The sequence below is a fragment of the Zalophus californianus genome, chromosome 8, assembly GCF_009762305.2.
Source record: "Zalophus californianus isolate mZalCal1 chromosome 8, mZalCal1.pri.v2, whole genome shotgun sequence".
Lineage (NCBI taxonomy): Eukaryota > Metazoa > Chordata > Mammalia > Carnivora > Otariidae > Zalophus > Zalophus californianus.
In genome coordinates this window covers 79227548-79246459 of record NC_045602.1, presented here as the reverse complement: position 1 = coordinate 79246459, position 18912 = coordinate 79227548, and the positions used below count along the sequence as shown (strand labels likewise).

At 36.8% G+C, this 18912-nt stretch overlaps 1 protein-coding gene across 8 annotated transcripts in view; it reads left to right on the top strand.

Moving 5' to 3' along the window:
• The window catches only part of REV1 (REV1 DNA directed polymerase), a 101152-nt gene that overhangs the window by 14839 nt on the left and 67401 nt on the right, over positions 1 to 18912 (top strand). For 5 of the 8 annotated variants that reach the window (XR_003524497.2, XM_027620773.2, XM_027620775.2 and 2 more), the window contains exons 2-3: positions 15856 to 15919; positions 17845 to 17971. Coding sequence is in view for 4 of the 8 variants with exons in the window: in XM_027620773.2 (XP_027476574.2) it covers positions 15866 to 15919; positions 17845 to 17971 (181 nt within the window). In the remaining 4 variants the exon portion in view is untranslated. Of the gene's footprint in view, positions 1 to 15855; positions 15920 to 17843; positions 17972 to 18912 lie in introns of those variants that run through there. The other 3 variants (XM_027620779.2, XM_027620778.2, XM_027620776.2) reach the window with 1 other exon arrangement.

Here is an 18912-nt window from a genome sequence, read left to right as displayed (position 1 = left end):
AAGTTGCTGTGGCTGAGGTCAAAGAGGTTGCTGCCTGTGTTCTCCTTTAGGATTTTGATGGACTCCTATATCACATTTAGGACTTTCAACCATTTTGAGTCTATTTTTGTGTGTGGTGTAAGGAAATGGTCCAGTTTCATTCTTCTGCATGTGGCTGTCCAATTTTCCCAACACCATTTGCTGAAGAGACTGTCTTTTTTCCATTGGATATTCTTTCCTGCTCTGTCGAAGATTAGTTGACCATAGAGTTGAGGGTCCATTTCTGGGCTCTCCATTCTGTTCCATTGATTTATGTGTCTGTTTTCGTGCCAGTACCATACTGCGTTGATGATTACAGCTTTGTAATAGACCTTGAAGTCTGAAATTGTGATGCCACCAGCTTGGTTTTTCTTTTTCAACATTCCTCTGGCTATTTGGGGTCTTTTCTGGTTCCATCCAAATTTTAGGATTATTTGTTCCATTTTCTTGAAATAAGTTGATGGAATTTTGATAGGGATTGCCTTAAATGTGTAGATTGCTCTAGGTGGCATAGACATTTTCACAATATTTGTCCTTTCAGTCCATCAGCATGGAATGTTTTTCCATTTCTTTGTGTCTTTCTCAATTTCTTTCAAGAGTATTTTATAGTTTTCTGAGTACAGATTCTTTGCCTCTTTGGTTAGATTTATTCCTAGGTATCCTATGGTTTGGGGTGCAGTTGTAAATGGGATTGACTCCTTAATTTCACTTTCTTCTGTCTTGGCGTGTATAGAAATGCCACTGATTTCTGTGCATTGATTTTATGTCCTGCAACTTTACTGAATTCCCGTATGAGTTCTAGCAGTTTTGGGGTGGAGTCTTTTGGGTTTTCCGCATAAAGTGTCATATCATCTGCAGAGAGTGAGAGTTTGACTTCTTTGCCGATTTGAATGCCTTTTATTTCTTTTTGTTGTCTGATTGCTGTGGCAAGGACTTCTTGTACTATGTTGAATAGCAGTGGTGATAGTGGACATCCCTGCCGCGTTCCTGACCTTAGGGGGAAAGCTCTCAGTTTTTCCCCATTGAGAATGATACTCACTGTGGGTTTTTCATAGATGGCTTTTATGATATTGAGGTATGTACTCTATATCCCTACACTGTGAAGAGTTTTAATCAAGAAAGGATGCTTTACTTTGTCAAATGGTTTTTCTACATGAGGATCATATCTTTATTTTCTTCTGTTTCTTTTATTAATGTATTGTGTTTTGTTTTTTTTTAAAGATTCTGTTTGAGAGACAGAATGAGATAGAGAGTATGAGAGGGGGGAGGGTCAGAGGGAGAAGCAGACTCCCCACTGAGCAGGGAGCCCAATGCAGGACTCAATCCCGGGACTCCAGGATCATGACCTGAACTGAAGGCAGTAGCTTAACCAACTGAGCCACCCAGGCGCCCCCTTTTATTACTGTATTGTATCACACTGATTGATTTGCGGATGTTGAACCAACCTTGCAGCCCAGGTATAATATAAATCCCACTTGGTTGTGGTGAGTAATCCTTTTAATGTACTGTTGGATCCTGTTGGCTAGTATTTTGGTGAGAATTTTTGCGTCCCTGTTCTTCAGGGATGTTGTTCTGTAATTCTCCTGTTTGATGGGGTCTTTGTCTGATTTTGGGATCAAGGTAATGCTGGCCTCATAAAATGAGTTTGGAAGTTTTCTTTCCATTTCTATTTTGGAACAGTTTCAGAAGAATAGGTATTAATTCTTTAAATGTTTGGTAGAAATCCCCTGGGTAGCCATCTGGCCCTGGGCTCTTGTTGGGAGATTTTTGATTACTGCTTCGATTTCCTTACTGGTAAGGGTCTGTTCAGGTTTTCTATTTTTCTGTTTCTTCCTGGTTCAGTTTTGGTAGTTTATACATCTCTAGGAATGCATCCATTTCTTCCAGATTACCTAATTTGCTGGCATATCTGCTCATAATATGTTCTTATAATTGTTTGTATTTCTTTGGTGTTGGTTGTGATCTCTCCTCTTACATTCATGATTTTATTTATTTGGGTCCTTTCTCTTTTCTTTTTGGTAAGTCTGGCCAGGGGTTTATCAATCTTAATTCTTTCAGAGAAGCAGCTCCTAGTTTCATTGATCTGTTCTACTGTTCTTTTGGTTTCTATTTCATTGATTTCTGCTCTGATCTTTATTATTTCTCTTCTCCTGCTGGACTTAGGCTTTATTTGTTGTTCTTTCTCCAGCTCCTTAAGGTGTAGGTGTAGGTTGTGTATTTGAGCTGTTTATTGTTTCTTGAGAAAGGCTTGTTTTGCTATATACTTTCCTCTTAGGACCACCTTTGCTGCATCCCAAAGATTTTGAACGGTTGTGTTTTCATTTTCATTTGTTTCCATGAATTTTTAAAATTCTTCTTTAATTTCCTGGTTGACCCATTCATTCTTTTAGTAGGATGCTCTTTAGCCTCCATGTATTTGAGTTCTTTCCGACTTTCCTCTTGTGATTGAGTTCTAATTTCAAAGCATTGTGGTCTGAAAATATGCAGGGAATGAACCCAGTACCGGTTGAGACCTGATTTGTGACCTAGGATGTGATCTATTCTGGAGAATGTTCCATGGGCGCTAGAGAAGAATGTGTATTCTGTTGCTTTGGGGTGGAATGTTCTGACTATATCTGTGAAGTCCATGTGATCCACTGTGTCATTTAAGGCCTTTATTTCCTTGTTGATCTTTTGCTTAGATGATCTGTCCATTTCAGTGAGAGGGGTGTTAAAGTCCCCTACTATTACTGTATTGTTGTCGATGTTTTTCTTTGATTTTGTTATTAATTGGCTTATATAATTGACTGCTCCCATGTTAGGGGCATAAATACTTAAAATTGTTAGATCTTGTTGGAGAGACCTTTTAAGTACGATGTAGTGTCCTTCTTCATTTCTTATTACAGTCTTTGGTTTAAAATCTAATTGGTATAAGGATTGCCACGCCAGCTTTCTTTTGGTGTCCATTAGCATGGTAAATGGTTTTCCACTCCCTCACTTTCAATCTGAAGGGGTCTTTGGGTCTAAAATGAGTCTCTTGCAGGCAGCATATCAATGGGTGGTCTTGTTTTTTTTATCCAATCTGATACCCTTTGTCTTTAGACTGGGGCATTTAGCCCATTTACATTCAGGGTAACTATTGAAAGATACGAATTTAGTGCCATTGTATTGCCTGTAAGTTGTTACTGTATATTGTCTCTATTCCTTTCTGGTCTATGTTACTTTTAGGCTCTCTCTTTGCTTAGAGGACCCCTTTCAATATTTCTTGTAGGGCTGGTTTGGTGATCACAAATTCTTTTAGTTTTTGTTTGTCCTGGAAGCTTTTTATCTCCCCTTGTATTTCAGTGACAGCCTAGCTGGATATAATAGTCTTTTTTTTTTTTTTTAAAGATTTTATTTATTTATTTAATTGACAGAGAGAGAGAGACAGCGAGAGAGGGAACACAAGCAGGGGGAGGGTCAGAGGGAGAAGCAGGCTTCCCGCAGAGCAGGGAGCCCGATGCGGGGCTCGATCCTAGGACCCTGAGATCATGACCTGAGCTGAAGGCAGTTGCTTAACCAACTGAGCCACCCAGGCGCCCCTGGATATAATAGTCTTGGCTATTTTTCTCTTTTAGTGCTCTGAATATATCATGCCAGTCATTTCTGGCTTGCCAGGTCTCTGTGGATAGGTCTGCTGCCAATCTAATGTTTCTACCGTTGTAGGTTACCGACCTCTTCTCCCGAGCTGCTTTCAGGATTTTCTCTTTGTCTCTGAGACTCGTAAGTTTTACTGTTAGATGTCGGGGTGTTGACCTATTTTTATTAATTTTGAGGGGAGTTCTCTGTGCCTCTTGGATTTTGATGCCTGTTTCCTTCTCCACATTAGGGATGTTCTCTGCTATAATATGGTTCAATATACCTTCTGCTCCTCTCTTTCTTCTTCTTCTGGGATCCAAATTATTATAGTATTGTTTTGTCTTATGGTATCATTTATCTCTCAAATTCAGGGCGGTACTTGGTCTTAGTAAATTAGTTCTTCAGATGGCTTCCCACTGCCTGCTCGTCCAAGGGAAAAAAAAAATCCTAGATAACTGCTGTATAGATTTCTTGGAGAAGTAGCCTCTTGCCCAGTGTGGTACTCCAAATGAACATCACAGTTACCCTCTTCTCTGTGGCTTGCCTCTGTGATTCTAGCTGCCTATGGAATGTTTTCCAGTATCTTAAGTCCTTTTCTTTTTCTTTTCTTCTTTTTAAAAATTTCATTTTTAAATTTTTAATTGTGGGGAAATCACAGAAAAGTTACCCTTTTAACCATTAAAAAAATTTTTTTTTAAGGTTTTATTTGAGATTGAGAGACCACAAGTGGAGGGCGAGAGGGAGAGGGAGAACAGTCACTGTTGCGGGCTTGATCCCAGGACCCTGAGATCCAGACCTGAGCCAAAGGCAGACGCTTAACCAGCTGAGCCATCCAGGCGCCCCTAGCCAATACATTTTAGAGTTACAGACGTGTAACTAATAGATTAGCACTAATGAAAATGTATTTGGGCAGTTTCTAGATCCGTAGTGGGAATTTTGCTGGTGTGTGAACTGTTTAGAACCCTATGTTAATAATTCTTTAGGAAATAGATGGGATCCTACTTTTGCATGAAAATGATTGCTCTTAGTGATTAATATCATTCCATGGGTAGGTATTAAAATCCAGCAGTAATCATAGTAAAGAAGACAGAATGATGTTTTGTTTTGGTGGGATTTGAATAGTTTCTTTAAATGCACATTGGAAGTCCAGAGGGAACTGGTAACTGTCTGCTCCAGCAAAAAATGAAATAAAGTTAGGGGGAAAGTATGAATAAGTAATTTTGATGTATTTTTTAATAAGCAGATCCTTCATAAGACTCTTCATAGGGTTTTGAGTATCCCTGTTAAGAGAGTGGAAGAGTCAGGAAATCTTCAGCATTGCAAGTCATTCGGGGTCCCTGGGCTCATTATAAATACAGCTGCTGTCCCATTTGTGCCTCACCTGGCTAGCTGTTCTTCCGTGTTGACACTGGGGGCTGGGCGTAGCTGCACTGACAGCCTCTCATTTCGTTGGTCTTTATAATTTCATTACTTGAGGGCTAATAGGTGAGTTTTAGCTTATGAATCTTTCGAGGGGTGGAACATTTTCAGCCCCTTTTGTGGTCACATATGGGAACACAGAACACAGCCAACAGTCTTTATCAACTTAGTTTTTTAGTTCATTCATTTTGGTTTTCAGTCTTTTTCAGTTTGAGCTTTTTCTTATTCAGACCTCAGATACTTTAAAACTTACAAAATTGAAGTGGGTTTAGAGAGTGGAATCTTAACCTGCTTGCTGTTTTGCCCCAAATTCTGTTTCCTCCTTGACACATTCATCCCATATATCCAGTTCATGGTTCCACAGGGATTTTACTGAGCACTAATCAGTCAAACTTCATTTTATAGGTGAAGAGATGTGAGGCTCAGTGCTCTTGGACTCATCCCAAGTCATATAGCTAAGCAATGGTGGAACTGGGATTAAAGCCCAGATCTTGTGTCAGTAAATCTATTGCTCTTTCCATTATGTTGTATACCATAGATAGCGCATTTATAATAATGATGTTGTGTACTTTATAATTTTCAGAGGGTTTCCACACATGTGGTCTCATTTGATTTTCACTCCGTGACTTGGTGGGGTAGATTAGTGTAATAGCAGCTAATGTTTATTGAAGGCATAATCTGAATGCCAGGGATAAGAGTACTTTTGCATACCTGAATCATTCTTTATCCATTTTTTAACTAGTTTTTAAAAACCTTAGCAATTGACTTCTGTGTTGATGCTGGTTAAGAAGTCTGTCCACTCTGCGCATCGACCTGGTATTGCAGTACTTCAAGAACGGTGCACCCCCAATTAAAAAAAAAAAAGTCCATAGGTTATTTTAAGTAGTGCATTACAGTTTCAGAAGCATTTATCACTTCCCTCAAGGTCATCAAGCACTGTGGGACTAGATAGGGAGCCCAGTCTGCAAGAGTTTCATCTAGAAGACACTTTTTATTTACAAGTTTGAAAATTGGCTGGCTTATTGATAAAGGGCATTCTCTTCTTAGTGAGCAGGGTTAGTCAAGAGGACATGTTGTAAGTCAGAAGGTTGCTTGGAAGAGAGAAGATGAGAGTGTATGTATTATTTTTGAGTGTTTTTTTTTTTTTAAGATTTTATTTACTTATTCGAGAGAGAGAGAATGAGAGATAGCACGAGAGGGAAGAGGGTCAGAGGGAGAAGCAGACTCCCTGCTGAGCAGGGAGCCCGATGCGGGACTCGATCCTGGGACTCCAGGATCATGACCTGATCCGAAGGCAGTCGCCCAACCAACTGAGCCACCCAGGCGCCCTATTTTTGAGTGTTTTTGTGTCAAGTTGTGGTATCCTGGTGTATTGCCCTTCTCTATTCTAGGGTAAGTCCTATTTGAAGAAGCCAGTCAGTCATCTAGAGTCGAGAACTCTTGCCCTGAATATGGTTTGAGAGGCATAGGTGCCTCTTCTTTGAAGCTCCTTACTGGTTAGCAGAAACATAAGCCCTGACTTCATGGTGTACCACTTTACAAGAATAGGTTTTTATGTTATCCTGATTTCACACTAGAAAGGAAGCACTGTAGTCTGTAGAACCCCTTAAATGACTTACATTTAATTCCACCTGTTGTGTGGTTCTCGTTAGCATAAAAAGTGTGTATCATTGACTAATCTTGTCTGTGTACCATTTTGGGGGGGAAGGAGTGTATCCTATTTCTGTTTATTAACACAGAATTTGTGAATCTTCAGAAAGATGTTTTAAAATAAGAGAAATAGGGGCGCCCTGCTGGCTCAGCCAGTAGAGCATGGAACTCTTGATCTTGGGGTTGTGAGTTTGAGCCCCACTTTGGGTGTATCGATTACTTAAAAATAAAATCTTAAAAAATAAATAAGAGAAATAAAAAAGTAGATGAAATGAAAGACACAGGGTAGTTTCAAATATAGATATACTGGGGTGCACTGTACTGAGACATTCCTATTGCTACCTTGCTTTATTTCTTACATATAAGTTCATTTTCTTTACTTAACAAGAATTTATTGATTTTCTGTTATATGCAAGATTAATGGCTATTTTATATAGTATGTTTTTTATATTTTCATTCTATAATGTTTTGAGTATGAGAAAGGAGAGGAGTGTGGGTCTAACTGAAATAAATGAAGTATGAATAATCTTTGATGCTGTGTACATATGAACAGAAGTCTGATAAGCCTACTTATTACTTGCTTCCTGTCACCTGGGTCTCTCTTTTATTGACCTTACAGTTTAGGTTGTTAGGTAGCTTTGCTGCATGCCAGGCTGGTCTGTTACTGTTCTTTGCCAGCATCATAAATGTGGATCATGTAGTTTTCTTTGTGTCCAGAGTTTGTTTTTGTCTTTTAAGTTTTTTTTGTGTGTGTGTTTTTTAAAGATTTTATTTATTTATTTGAGAGAGAGAGAATGAGAGAGAGACAGAGAGCACATGAGAGGGGGTAGGTTCAGAGGGAGAAGCAGATTCCCCAGTGAGCAGGGAGCCCGATGCGGGACTCAGTCCTGGGACTCCAGAATCATGACCTGAGTTGAAGGCAGTCGCTTAACCAACTGAGCCACTGAGGCACCCCTGGAGTTTGTTTTTTTTTCTCCCTACTCCTCCTGCCTAAAATCTTTCCCTTAAGTTTGTTTGTAGAGCTAGTTAGTGTTTCCTTAATTGGTACTCATTTCTTTTTAGACTGTAAAATTTTTAGAACTCATACAAAACTGTCTAATTTCTATAAAATGATAAATGAAATTAGACATTTTATTTTTTTTATTTTATCTCAGAATTGCCTAGTAAGATATGGTGCTTTATACCCAGTGATTTTCCATTAGCTTTGATCTATAGGTAGTTTAGTGTGGTGTCCCCATACACATTCCTGAATTATTTTTTAGATGCCGTAATTGCCTATGCTATGAGAAGTAATCTACAGCTGTCTACTGAACTACCTAACATCTATTGTCTGACAAAAGAGAGTTATACAACTGATGTCATACAACAGTGACGGGGCTGATAAATTGCCATTCCCAATATTCAGCAAAGACCAGATTTGCAGTTAGGTTTTTACCCCAGTCCACTATCATAGGCCATCTTAGTCCATGCATAGATTATTTAAATGAATTTGATAGTACAAGTTGCCTTAAGTCTTTTCTGGAATAAGTAAAGGAGGTCTGCATAAATAAATACAGAGCATCAAAACTGTTACATAATCAAATGTTTAAAATTTGTTGCTAAAATATATGGATATAGAATTTTTATATTTGATTTCTGAAAATAGTGTTTCAGTGTGTCTTACATAGAGTAGAAAAGGGAACTGTGAAAGGATTTTAATCTAAAATGGAATAAGAGGATAAGAAATGGAGAATCTTAGGCATATGCCCTCAGAGAAACGAACTTAAAAATTGAGGGGCTGATTTCCTGCCTGGTGTACAAAAGATGGAGACTTCTCTCCTGACCAGTGAATATCTGCCAAGAATCTCTCTCCATCCTCAAGCCAGTGAACTTACTGCTTGGAGTCCAGCTGGGCTTCTCCCCTTTGCAGTCCTTGCCCATAAATACAGCCCATCCCAAACCCTCAACAGACCTGCCTGTAGCTTTGTACAGAATGCATTTCCCGAATTGAAATTCTGCTGTTCTCAAACAAATTCATTTTCTGGTAAAATGAGCTTTCCTCAGTTTTCCTCTTTATTTAGGTTGACAGAAATCTAGTAGTCAACTACCCAAACCTCTTACAATAAAAGACCCAGACAATACAATAATTGAGACCTAGAGAGTGGAGATGTACCAGACATCAGTGAAACCAGTTAGTGGCAGAGCCTAGACTAGAAACAGTTCCTCTTACCCTTGCTCTTCTGTTCATAATCTTTTGATTCACTTGTGCTGTATATTATGTTACAAACAATAACAGATGGTCATTGCTGTACTTTTATTCAGTCAGTATTTAACATTGATTAATCCAGATATTTATTGCTTTCCTGGCTGCATTTTTTTTCTTGTATTTTTGCCCTTCCAAGATAATTTTTCTTCTACGTGAGGGATATATTTTAGGATTTCTTTAGTGCAAGTTTGCTGGTGGCATTAGCTTCTATTTTTATTTGCCTAAGATACCTTTACTTCATCTTTTTTAAAAAAATTTTAAAAGAGTAAGATTTTAAGATTTAAGAGAATGAAAGAGAAAGAGCGTACATGAGAGGTGGGGGGGGGTCAGAGGGAGAAGTGGACTCCCCGCTGACTAGGGAGCCTGATATGGGACTCCATCCCCAGACTCAAGGATCGTGACCTGAGCTGAAGGCAGTTGCTCAACCAACTGAGCCACCTGGGCTCCCTGTTTCATCTTTCTTGACTGAATTTTTCTCTGGGTATAGAATTCTAAGTAAGTTTATTTATTTCAGCCCTGTTGTCATCTGGCGCTGTTGTTTCTTTTGAAAAGACAGTTGTTTAATTGGTGCTCCTTTGAATATTTTGAATGGAATCTCTGTTTTTCCCCACCCGTGGCAGCTACTTATTTCCTTGAACAGAGTAAGCATAGGTCAGTTTTTAATCTGGTTTTAAAATCAGTATCTGGAGTCTGTGTAGGTCTGTTTATTTTGTTTCTGTTGGTTCTCACTCATGGGCTCTTACTACTTTGTGTGTCTGGTTATTTTTATTTGTGTGCCAGACTTTGTATTTCCAAAATGGTTTGCAAAAATATGGGAAGGTTAGGATGTTGTTATCCTCCACAGAAGATTTACATTGCTTCTGCTGGATGCTTTGGAGCACTGAGCAGTCCAGGATCATCTTTTTGTTTTTTTGTTTTTTTAATTATAATTTTAGTATAGTTCATATACAATGTTATATTAGTTTCAGGGGTATAATATAGTGATTCAGCAATTCAGTACATCACTCAGTGCTCATCATGATAAGTGTACTCTTTAATCCCTTTCACCTGTTTCACCCATCTCTCCACCCACCTCCCCTCTAGTAACTAGTAACCATCAGTTTGTTCTCAGAGTCTGTTTTTTGGTTTGTCTCTTTCTCTTTGTTTTGTTTTAAATTACACATATGAGTGAAATCATATGGTATTTGTCTTTCTCTGACCAGCTTATTTCACTTAGCATTATACTTTCTAGATCCATCCATGTTGTTGAAAATGGCAAAATTTTATCATTTTTTATGGCTGAATAATATTCCATTGTACCTATGTATATACACACACACACCACCTCTTCTTTATTCATTTATTGATGGACACTAGGGCTGCTTCCATAATTTGGCTATTGTAAATAATGCTGCAGTAAACATAGGGGTACATACATCTTTTCAAATTAGTGTTCTCATATTCTTTGGGTAAATAGTAGTGGAATTAGTGGATCATATAATTTATTTATTAAAAATAATATTTAAAAAAATCATTTAATATTTCAAGGAACCTGCATACTGTTTTCCACAGTGGCTGTACCAGTTTGCATTCCCACCGACAGTGCAAGAGGTTTCATTTTTCTCTATATCCTCACCAACACTTGTTTGTTTGTTTGTTTCTTTTTTTTTGAGATTTTATTTATTTGACAGACACAGCGAGAGAGGGAGTACAAGCAGGGAGAGTGCAAGAGGGAGAAGCAGCCCTCCCACAGAGCAGGGACCCCGATGTGGGGCTAGATCCCAGGACCCTGAGATCATGACCTGAGCTGAAGGCAGATGCTTAACGACTGAGCCACCCAGGCACCCCTCACTTGTTTCTTATTTTAGCCATTCTGACAGGTGTGAGGTGATACCTCATTGTGGTTTTAATTCGCATTTCCCTGATGATGAGTGATGTTAGGCATCTTTCCATGTGTCTGTTGGCCATCTGTGTGTCTTAGGAGAATATCTGTTTGTGTCTTCTGCCCATTTTTTTTTCCTTCTGCCCATTTTTAACTGGATTATTTGGTTTTTTGGTATTGAGTTTTTTAAGTTCTTTATATATTTTGGATACTAGGCCTTGATGGGATATGTTGTTTGCAGATATTTTCTCCCATTCAGTAGGTTGTCTTAGTTTTGTTGATTGTTTCATTTGCTGTGCAGAAGCTTTTTATTTTGATATAGTCCCATTAGTTTATTTTCGCTTTTCCCTTTCCTCAGGAGACATATCTAGAAAAATGTTGCTATGGCTGATCTCAGAGAAATTACTGCCTGTGCTCTCTTCTAGAATTTTTATGATTTCAGGTCTCACATTTAGGTCATAATCCGTTTTGAGTTTATTTTTGTATATGGTGTAAGAAACTGGTCCAGTTTCATTCTTTTTCATGTAGCTATTTTTCCCAACACCATTTTTTGAGGAGATTGTCTTTTTCCCATTGAGTATTCTTGCTTTCTCTGTCAAGGATTAATTGACCATGTAATCATGGGCTTATTTCTGGGCTCTCTTTTTGGTTCCATTGATGTTTGTGTCTGTTTTTGTGTCAGTACCATACTATTTTGATTACTACAGCTTTGTAGTGTATCTCGAAATCTGGAATTGTGATATACCTCCAGTTTTGTTTTTCTTTTTCAAGATTGCTTTGGCTATTTGGGGTCTTTTGTGGATCTATCCAGATTTTAGGGTTATTCTAGTTCTGTGAAATATGCTCTTGGTATTTTAATACAGATTGTATTAAATCTGTAGATTGCTATAGGTAATGTGGATACTCTTTAACTATTGATTCTCCCATCCATGAGCAAGGTATATCCTTCCATTTGTTTTCTTCAGTTTCTTTCATCTATGTTTTATAGTTTATTAGAGTACCGGTTTTTCCCCTCCTTCGTTAAGCTTATTCCTAGGTACTTTATTTTTTGGTGTAATTGTAAATGGGATTGTTTTATTAATCTCTCTTTCTGCGTCTTCATTATTAGTGTATAGAAATGCAACAGATTCCTGTGTATTGATTTTGTATTCTGTAACCTTAACAATTCATTTATCAGTGGAGTCTTTAGGGTTTTCTACATATAGTATCATGTCATCTGTAAACGATGAAAGTTGCTTCTTTACCAATTTGGACGCCTTTTCTTTCTGTTATCTAATTGTTGTGGCTAGGACTTCCAGTACTATGTTGAATAAAAGTTGTGAGAACGGACATCCTTGTCTTGTTCCTGATCTTAGGGAAAAAGTACTCAGTTTTTCACGATTGAGTTATAGGTCTTATAAAGTTTTATAAAACATTTATTGTGTTATGTTCTCTCTAAACCTACTTTGTTGATTTTGTCGTCAGTGGGTGTTAAACTTTGTCAAATGTGTTTTCTGCATCTATTGAAAAGATCATATGAACGTTTTCCTTTTTTTTGTTGATGTGAATATTGAACCACCCTTGCATACCTAGGTAAATCCCGCTTGATCATAATGATTTTTTTAATGTATTGTCAGATTCATCTTGGTAATACTTTGTTGAGGATTTTTGCATCTGTGTTCATCAGAGATACTGGCCAGTATGTAGTTCCCTTTTTTTGTAGTGTCTTTATCTGGTTTTGATACCTGGGTAATGCTAGCCTCATAGAATGAATTTGGAAGCATTTCTTCCTCTTCAGGTTTTTGGGATAGTTTGAGAAGAATCGGTATCAATTCTTAAATGTTTTCTAAAATTCACCTTTGAGGGCATCTGGTCCTGGACTTGTTTGTTGGGAGTTTTTTGATTACTGATTCAATTTCATTGTTAATTGCTCTGTTCAGATTTTCTATTTCTTCCTCATTGAGTTTTGGGAAGTTATTGTTTCTAGGAGTTTACTTCTTCTAGATTGTCCAATTTGTTGGTATATAATCTTTCGTAATATTCTCTTATAAACTGTGGTGCCTGCGTGGCTCAGTTGGTTAAGTGTCTGCCTTCAGCTCAGGTCATGATCTCGGGGTCTTGGGAACCAGCCCTGCATGGGGCTCCCTGCTCAGCGGGGAGCCTGCTTCTCCACCCCCCTCATGCTCTCTTGCATGTGCTCTCACTCTCAAATAAATAAAATCTAAAATAAATATATATTCTCTTATAATTCTTTGTATTTCTGTGGTGGTGGTTTTTGTTTCTCCTCTATTTCTGATTTGTTGATTCGAATCCTCTCTCTTTTTTTTTTTTTTCCTTTTATGCATCTGGCTAAAGGTTTATCAGTTTTGTTGTTTTTTCAAAGAACCAGCTCCTGATTTCACTGATCTGTTCTATTGTTTGTTTGTGTTTTTTTAGTTTCTATTTTCTTTATTTCTGCTCTAGTCATTATTATTTCCTTCTTTCTACTGGTTTTGGGTTTTGTTTTTTCTTTTTCTACCTCCTTTAATTGTAAGGTTAGGTTCTTGATTTGAGATTTTTCTTCTTGAAGTAGGACTGTATTGCTATAAACTTCCCTCTTAGAACAGCTTTGATGAATTCCAGACTTTGGACCATTGTGTTTTCATTTTCATTTGGCTTTTTGTATTTTTTGATTTCCTCCTTGATTTCTTGGTTGACTCATTCATTGTTTAGTAGCATGTTACTTAACTTCCATATATTTGTGTTCTGTAGTTTAGGATCATCTTAATTTACTTTAAGAGACCGAAATAACCCAAGGCAGGATATGTTTTTGGCAAAACTTGGTCTTTGTACTTCCAGTTTATTTACTGCTAGGATCCTAATCCTAAGTGTGGAGATTTATGTTCTTGGAGGACACTTAAATTCTAACTTTTGTTCCCTTACTGTATTCAAAAACCTTGCCCAGCCTTTCAGCCGCTCTTTTATAATTGCCACGTGTTCTCAGAGGAAAAACTGTCCCAATCTGGGAAGGAGAGGTGAAGTGGCAGGTTTTCTTTTTCATCTTGTAAATCTTGGCCCAGTAATTTTTCGGGCCTTCTGTGCCTTTTTTTTTTTTTTTTTTTTAATGTTTTGTTTAGCTTTCTTCTTCCTCAGCGGGAAGGTTGATCCAAATAACCTAGTTTACTATTTATTATGGGATTTTCTCAAAAGTAGAATTTGAATGTATAAAATGAAGTTTGTTTCTCATTTCTTTTTTCCTTTTTTTGGTCTTATTATTTGACTCCTCAATCAATATGAGCTTGCTATACTCTGTCAAATTAGTGGAAATGAAGAAATTACTAGTTTCAGTCTCATTCCTTTTCAAAGCTTAAACATTTGTCTGGGATAGCTTTATTACTTTGGAATAGAGAAAGAACCTTTAAAATTTTTTTAAATTTATTATAACTTTGATTCATAGTTTTCTACCCTCATTAAACCACTGTTAATATTTCATATTGGCCTTTTGCAGTAGTTGCCCAGTAGATCTTAAATGAATAAGGCTCTTAAATAATTGATTAGCCAACTGAATTAAACTTTGATAATATATTTTATTCTTAACTGACCTTCATTTAGCTGATTAATTGTTGCCTTTAATTTTTGTGAGTATGCATCCTTAATATATAATGGCCAGAACTCCCAAACTGTTTCCTTGTAAGGGTAGATGTATAGATTCAGAGTTTATATAAGATCAAGAACTGTGTGTTAACACATTTCCCAGATTGCTTTAAGGGAGGGGAGAAGTCTTGAGTGACTAGACAAAGTGAGCCCCTTGAAAAAAGAAGTATTTAGTAGAGCAAATATGGCCGTTCTGGGACTCATAATGAACACATTGGGTAGCCGTGCCCCTACCTTTGTCAGACTGAAAACAACGCCAACTCTTCTCTTTGCCAGCATCCACGTCCCCTAATCTGGGTTAATCACCTTGCCTCCTGTTTGCAGAGCTCTTTGTTCATGCCTCTTGTCTCTCTTTCGGACTTGCATTTTTTAAGAGAATGTCTCTACATATCTTTTAGGCCCCTTTTAAAAGTAGACAGTAAAAATTCCTAATTAATATTAATGGTAGCAAGGGAAAACTATAAATCACATAAAATATGTCAAATATAGAAGTATTTGAAAGAAAATATCTGCTGATGTGTGTGGCTAAAGTGTCATGTTTTAAGGTGTCGTTCAGTAACAAATTCTTATAAACCATATCAAAGCTGATTTGACTTGGATAATGTACAGAGCTTCTCTCATAGCATATTAATTGATATTAACTTGTACATAGTTAGTGGAAGAAAAATAACCTAGATAGAGGATATGTTAATTTTGTGAAGGATAATGCAGTCATGTCTAAAGATGTAGCCATATGGCTAGAAGAATTTTATAAGGAGTTTCATTTAATGCCTGCTTTGACTTCTGAACCACTTTATATCTTGCTAGCCACTAAGCCAACTGACCCTTGAGAATAAGCCATTATTTGGTCATTTTGGTGGTTTAATGGGATAGTAGGTCAAGTGCCTTAAGGAGAATGCCAGATTGGATAGTTTATTATAAGTGATAATCCTTCTGCATTATCTCCCCTAGATGTGTTGTTTTAATTGACTTCTTTTAGGGGTTTTTGCATAATAGATGAATTACACTGTGACTGTACTCTTAAGTGTCCAGTATGTAATAGCAAAGACAGAGTTTAAGAGCCATATCAGAGGGCAATTCATGAAGGAAAATGTTTTCTTGGATTCTGTTAGTACTAATTAATGTTAATAAGTAAGTGTGGCCATGTTAGTCTAATTTGGTGATTCTTTATGCAAATGTATATTAGGTTTGATGCTCAGGAATGCATAAAAGTTTTTGCTGTAAAACTAAATTTATGGTAATAATTTAAACCTGATACTTATCTACAGGAGGGTGTTTTAGGAATAAATTTCACTTAGAAGCAGGAGAATATATGCTTTGGAAAAAGTTTTAACTTTCACAAATTGAGTATTTGAGTTTATTTTAACTTATTTTTCTTGATTTGAAATAAAATGTCAATTAGTAGTACATTATGTTATAAAATTCACTTTTTTTTTTTCCCCCCTTAATACAGAAGCTCCACCATGAGACGAGGTGGATGGAGGAGGCGAGCTGAAAATGATGGCTGGGAAAAATGGGTGTGTTTTAAAAGAATAAAAATACTTATATTTAATTGTCTAGGTATTTTTCATTCTTCTTGTAGGTTATAGTGTGATTTAAGGCATTTTTTAAAAGTGTAAATCACTTTAGATACCAATTCTTCTGAGTTTTCACAACATATTGAATGCTTGTTTAAACTTTTTAACACCTGACCTTTATTTTATCTTGAGGAAATAAATGTTCTGGTACACAGGTATTTATTTATGGTAATGTTATTGCAGCATCGCTAATAATACTGAAAAACAGGAAAACATGATATTCCGTAGTAGGGGATTGATCAAAAAATTTCCTCTATGTAGTGGAACACTATTCAACCATTATTTATCTTTACCTTTCTCTCTCTTTCTTTCTTTCTTTCTTTCTTTCTTCTTTCTTTCTTTCTTTCTTTCTTTCTTTCTTTCTTTCTTTCTTTCTTTCTTTCTTTTTCTTTCTTTCTTTCTTTCTTTCTTTCTTTCTTTCTTTCTTTCTTTCTTTCTTTCTTTCTTTCTTTCTTTCTTTCTTTCTTTCTTTCTTTCTTTCTTTCTTTCTTTCTTTCTTTCTTTCTTTCTTTCTTTCTTTCTTTCTTTCTTTCTTTCTTTCTTTCTTTCCTTCCTTCCTTCCTTCCTTCCTTCCTTCCTTCCTTCCTTCCTTCCTTCCTTCTTCCTTTCTTTCTTCCTCTCTCTCTCTCTCTCTCTCTCCCCCCCTCTCTATCTCTTTTTCAAGGGAGAGAGCGGGGAGAGGGGCAGAGGGAGAGGGAGAGAATCTTAAGCAGACTCCATGCATAGCATGGAGCTTGATGTGGGGCTTGATCTCACAACCCTGAGATCATGACCTGAGCCAAAATCAAGAGTTGGATGCTTAACCAACTGAGCCACCCAGGTGCCCCTTACCTTTATATTTAACTTGGCAAGATGGCCTTGACTAAAAGGTTGTGTTATAAACGACCTTTATATATGATTCTATTTTTCTAAAACCTCTATATTCTGAGACTTAGTAATAAACTTTGAAAATAAGATCCCAAAATGTTAACAGTGAATGGAATCCTACCTCATTTAAGTTTTCTTCTTCATATTTTCCTATATTTTTTGAAAAAAAATTTTTTTTTCCACAATGAACATATAATATGTGAATAACCAGTGAAGCAGTTTCCATTTTAGAAGAAGTATGTGTACCACTTGTAGATACCTGTGGCTGTATTTTAAAGATCTAATGGATGGTTCTTTTGAGTAAAGTAAAATCAATAAAGACTTAATTGGTAATTCAAATAATTAAGCTTAATTTTGTTAGTGTTTAGGAAAAGTATAGCTGAATTTATATATTTATATAGGGCTTTAGCAAAAATAATGTTTTTATATTCTTTCTGAAGTTGATGTTCTCTAATAAAAATTACTGCTATCAAGTAGATTGATTAGATCCAGAATTTGGCCCTTGAATCTTCTATTATAGTAGCTACATGTATGGAGGGCTACACTGGTTTGTTGAACTGTTTCATTTTACTTTAAGTTGCTAACTTTAAGCTTCCTGCATTCAGAAGAAGTAGAAGCCAGTGAAAAATATACTCTTACTGACCACATGTCAAATTTTTAATTGGTTTAAACTTCAGTGTAACTTCTTGATTTTGTAGGTAAGAACAATATTTTGTGGCATTAAACATTATCTTTGACCTACCTTTCTCCTCTTTTAAAGTAATTTATAAGAATGTGATAAAACAATTAAAAATTGAATTGACAAAGGGAAAAGTTGTCCTTGACCTGTTTTATTGCTTTGCCTTATGGTTAATATTTATAATTATACCTTATGTTGTCATTATACCTTGGTCACTAGAATAGAATAAGGTTTATTTATTTATTTTAATGTAAATTTCTTTAAAGAGGATGAAAAAAATATAACTTTTGTGATTGGTTTACCTTTTTTTAAATTCTAGGGTGGGTATATGGCTGCCAAGGTCCAGAAATTGGAGGAACAATTTCGATCAGATGCTACTATACAGAAGGATGGAACTTCATCTACGATTTTTAGTGGAGTTGCCATTTACGTTAATGGATATACAGGTTGAGTCCTTTTTACTTTTTAGGTACCCTCTTTTGGCATGTACTTTTATTAGGATTGAGAGTGATTTGTTTTAAATTCTGTTTTTATTTATCTTCTATATAAAAATGATAAAGTCCTCTATTTAGAGTCTTTTACTTTTCCTTTTTGTCCCGCCTATACTTGCCATTGTGTTTTTCATAATTTTTATCAAAGTACATAGTTTTAAAAAGCCAAATGAGGTTAAGAAGGGCGAACAGTAGTCTTTCGTACCCACGTGACGGGCAGCTCATCACACGTTATGGGGCATGTACACCGTGAGCTCCGGTGTAGTGGGCTCTGGTAGGGCCATTTCATTGGTGAATTTCCAGCTGTAGTTATGCATAGGTCCTTTGGAGCTGATGAGGGAGGAGAGGTGTGTGTGTGTTAGATTTCCCAGAATCTTACTTAGAGAAGATATGAACCTAACTGCCGGCATTTTGGTTGCCATGGGGGAAGGATGGGGCCACAATTCTCACAGTTTAGAAAATAGAAGTTTTAATCTTCCTCTTCTTTTTTTTCATCCCCTACATGCACTTCTCTCCTCTCGTATGCCTGTTGCCATTGAGTCCGGTCACTGGAAGGGACAGGATAATCTTTCTTTTTTGTGAGTGGAAGTGGAGATCTGGACTTCTGAGTTGTCTCTTAGACAGAATTTCAACCGTAATTTCCTGTTTTATGACCTGTTCACATGGCCACTTTTGAAGGTGCCCAGTGCCTCTTTTTCTGGGCACTGGGTCTCTCTTGCTTTCACTGGCACCAAGCCGACTCTTCTCTGCTTCCACGTAGCCAGCTTAGATTGTATCTTTCTCTGATCTGTGAAGTTGTCACTAGTCTGTTGGCTGTCAGCTTTTATTACCAAAGTTTTCATTCTCTTGAGAATTCTTCTCCTCTTAAGATCATTTTGTGTATTTTTTTTAAGTGA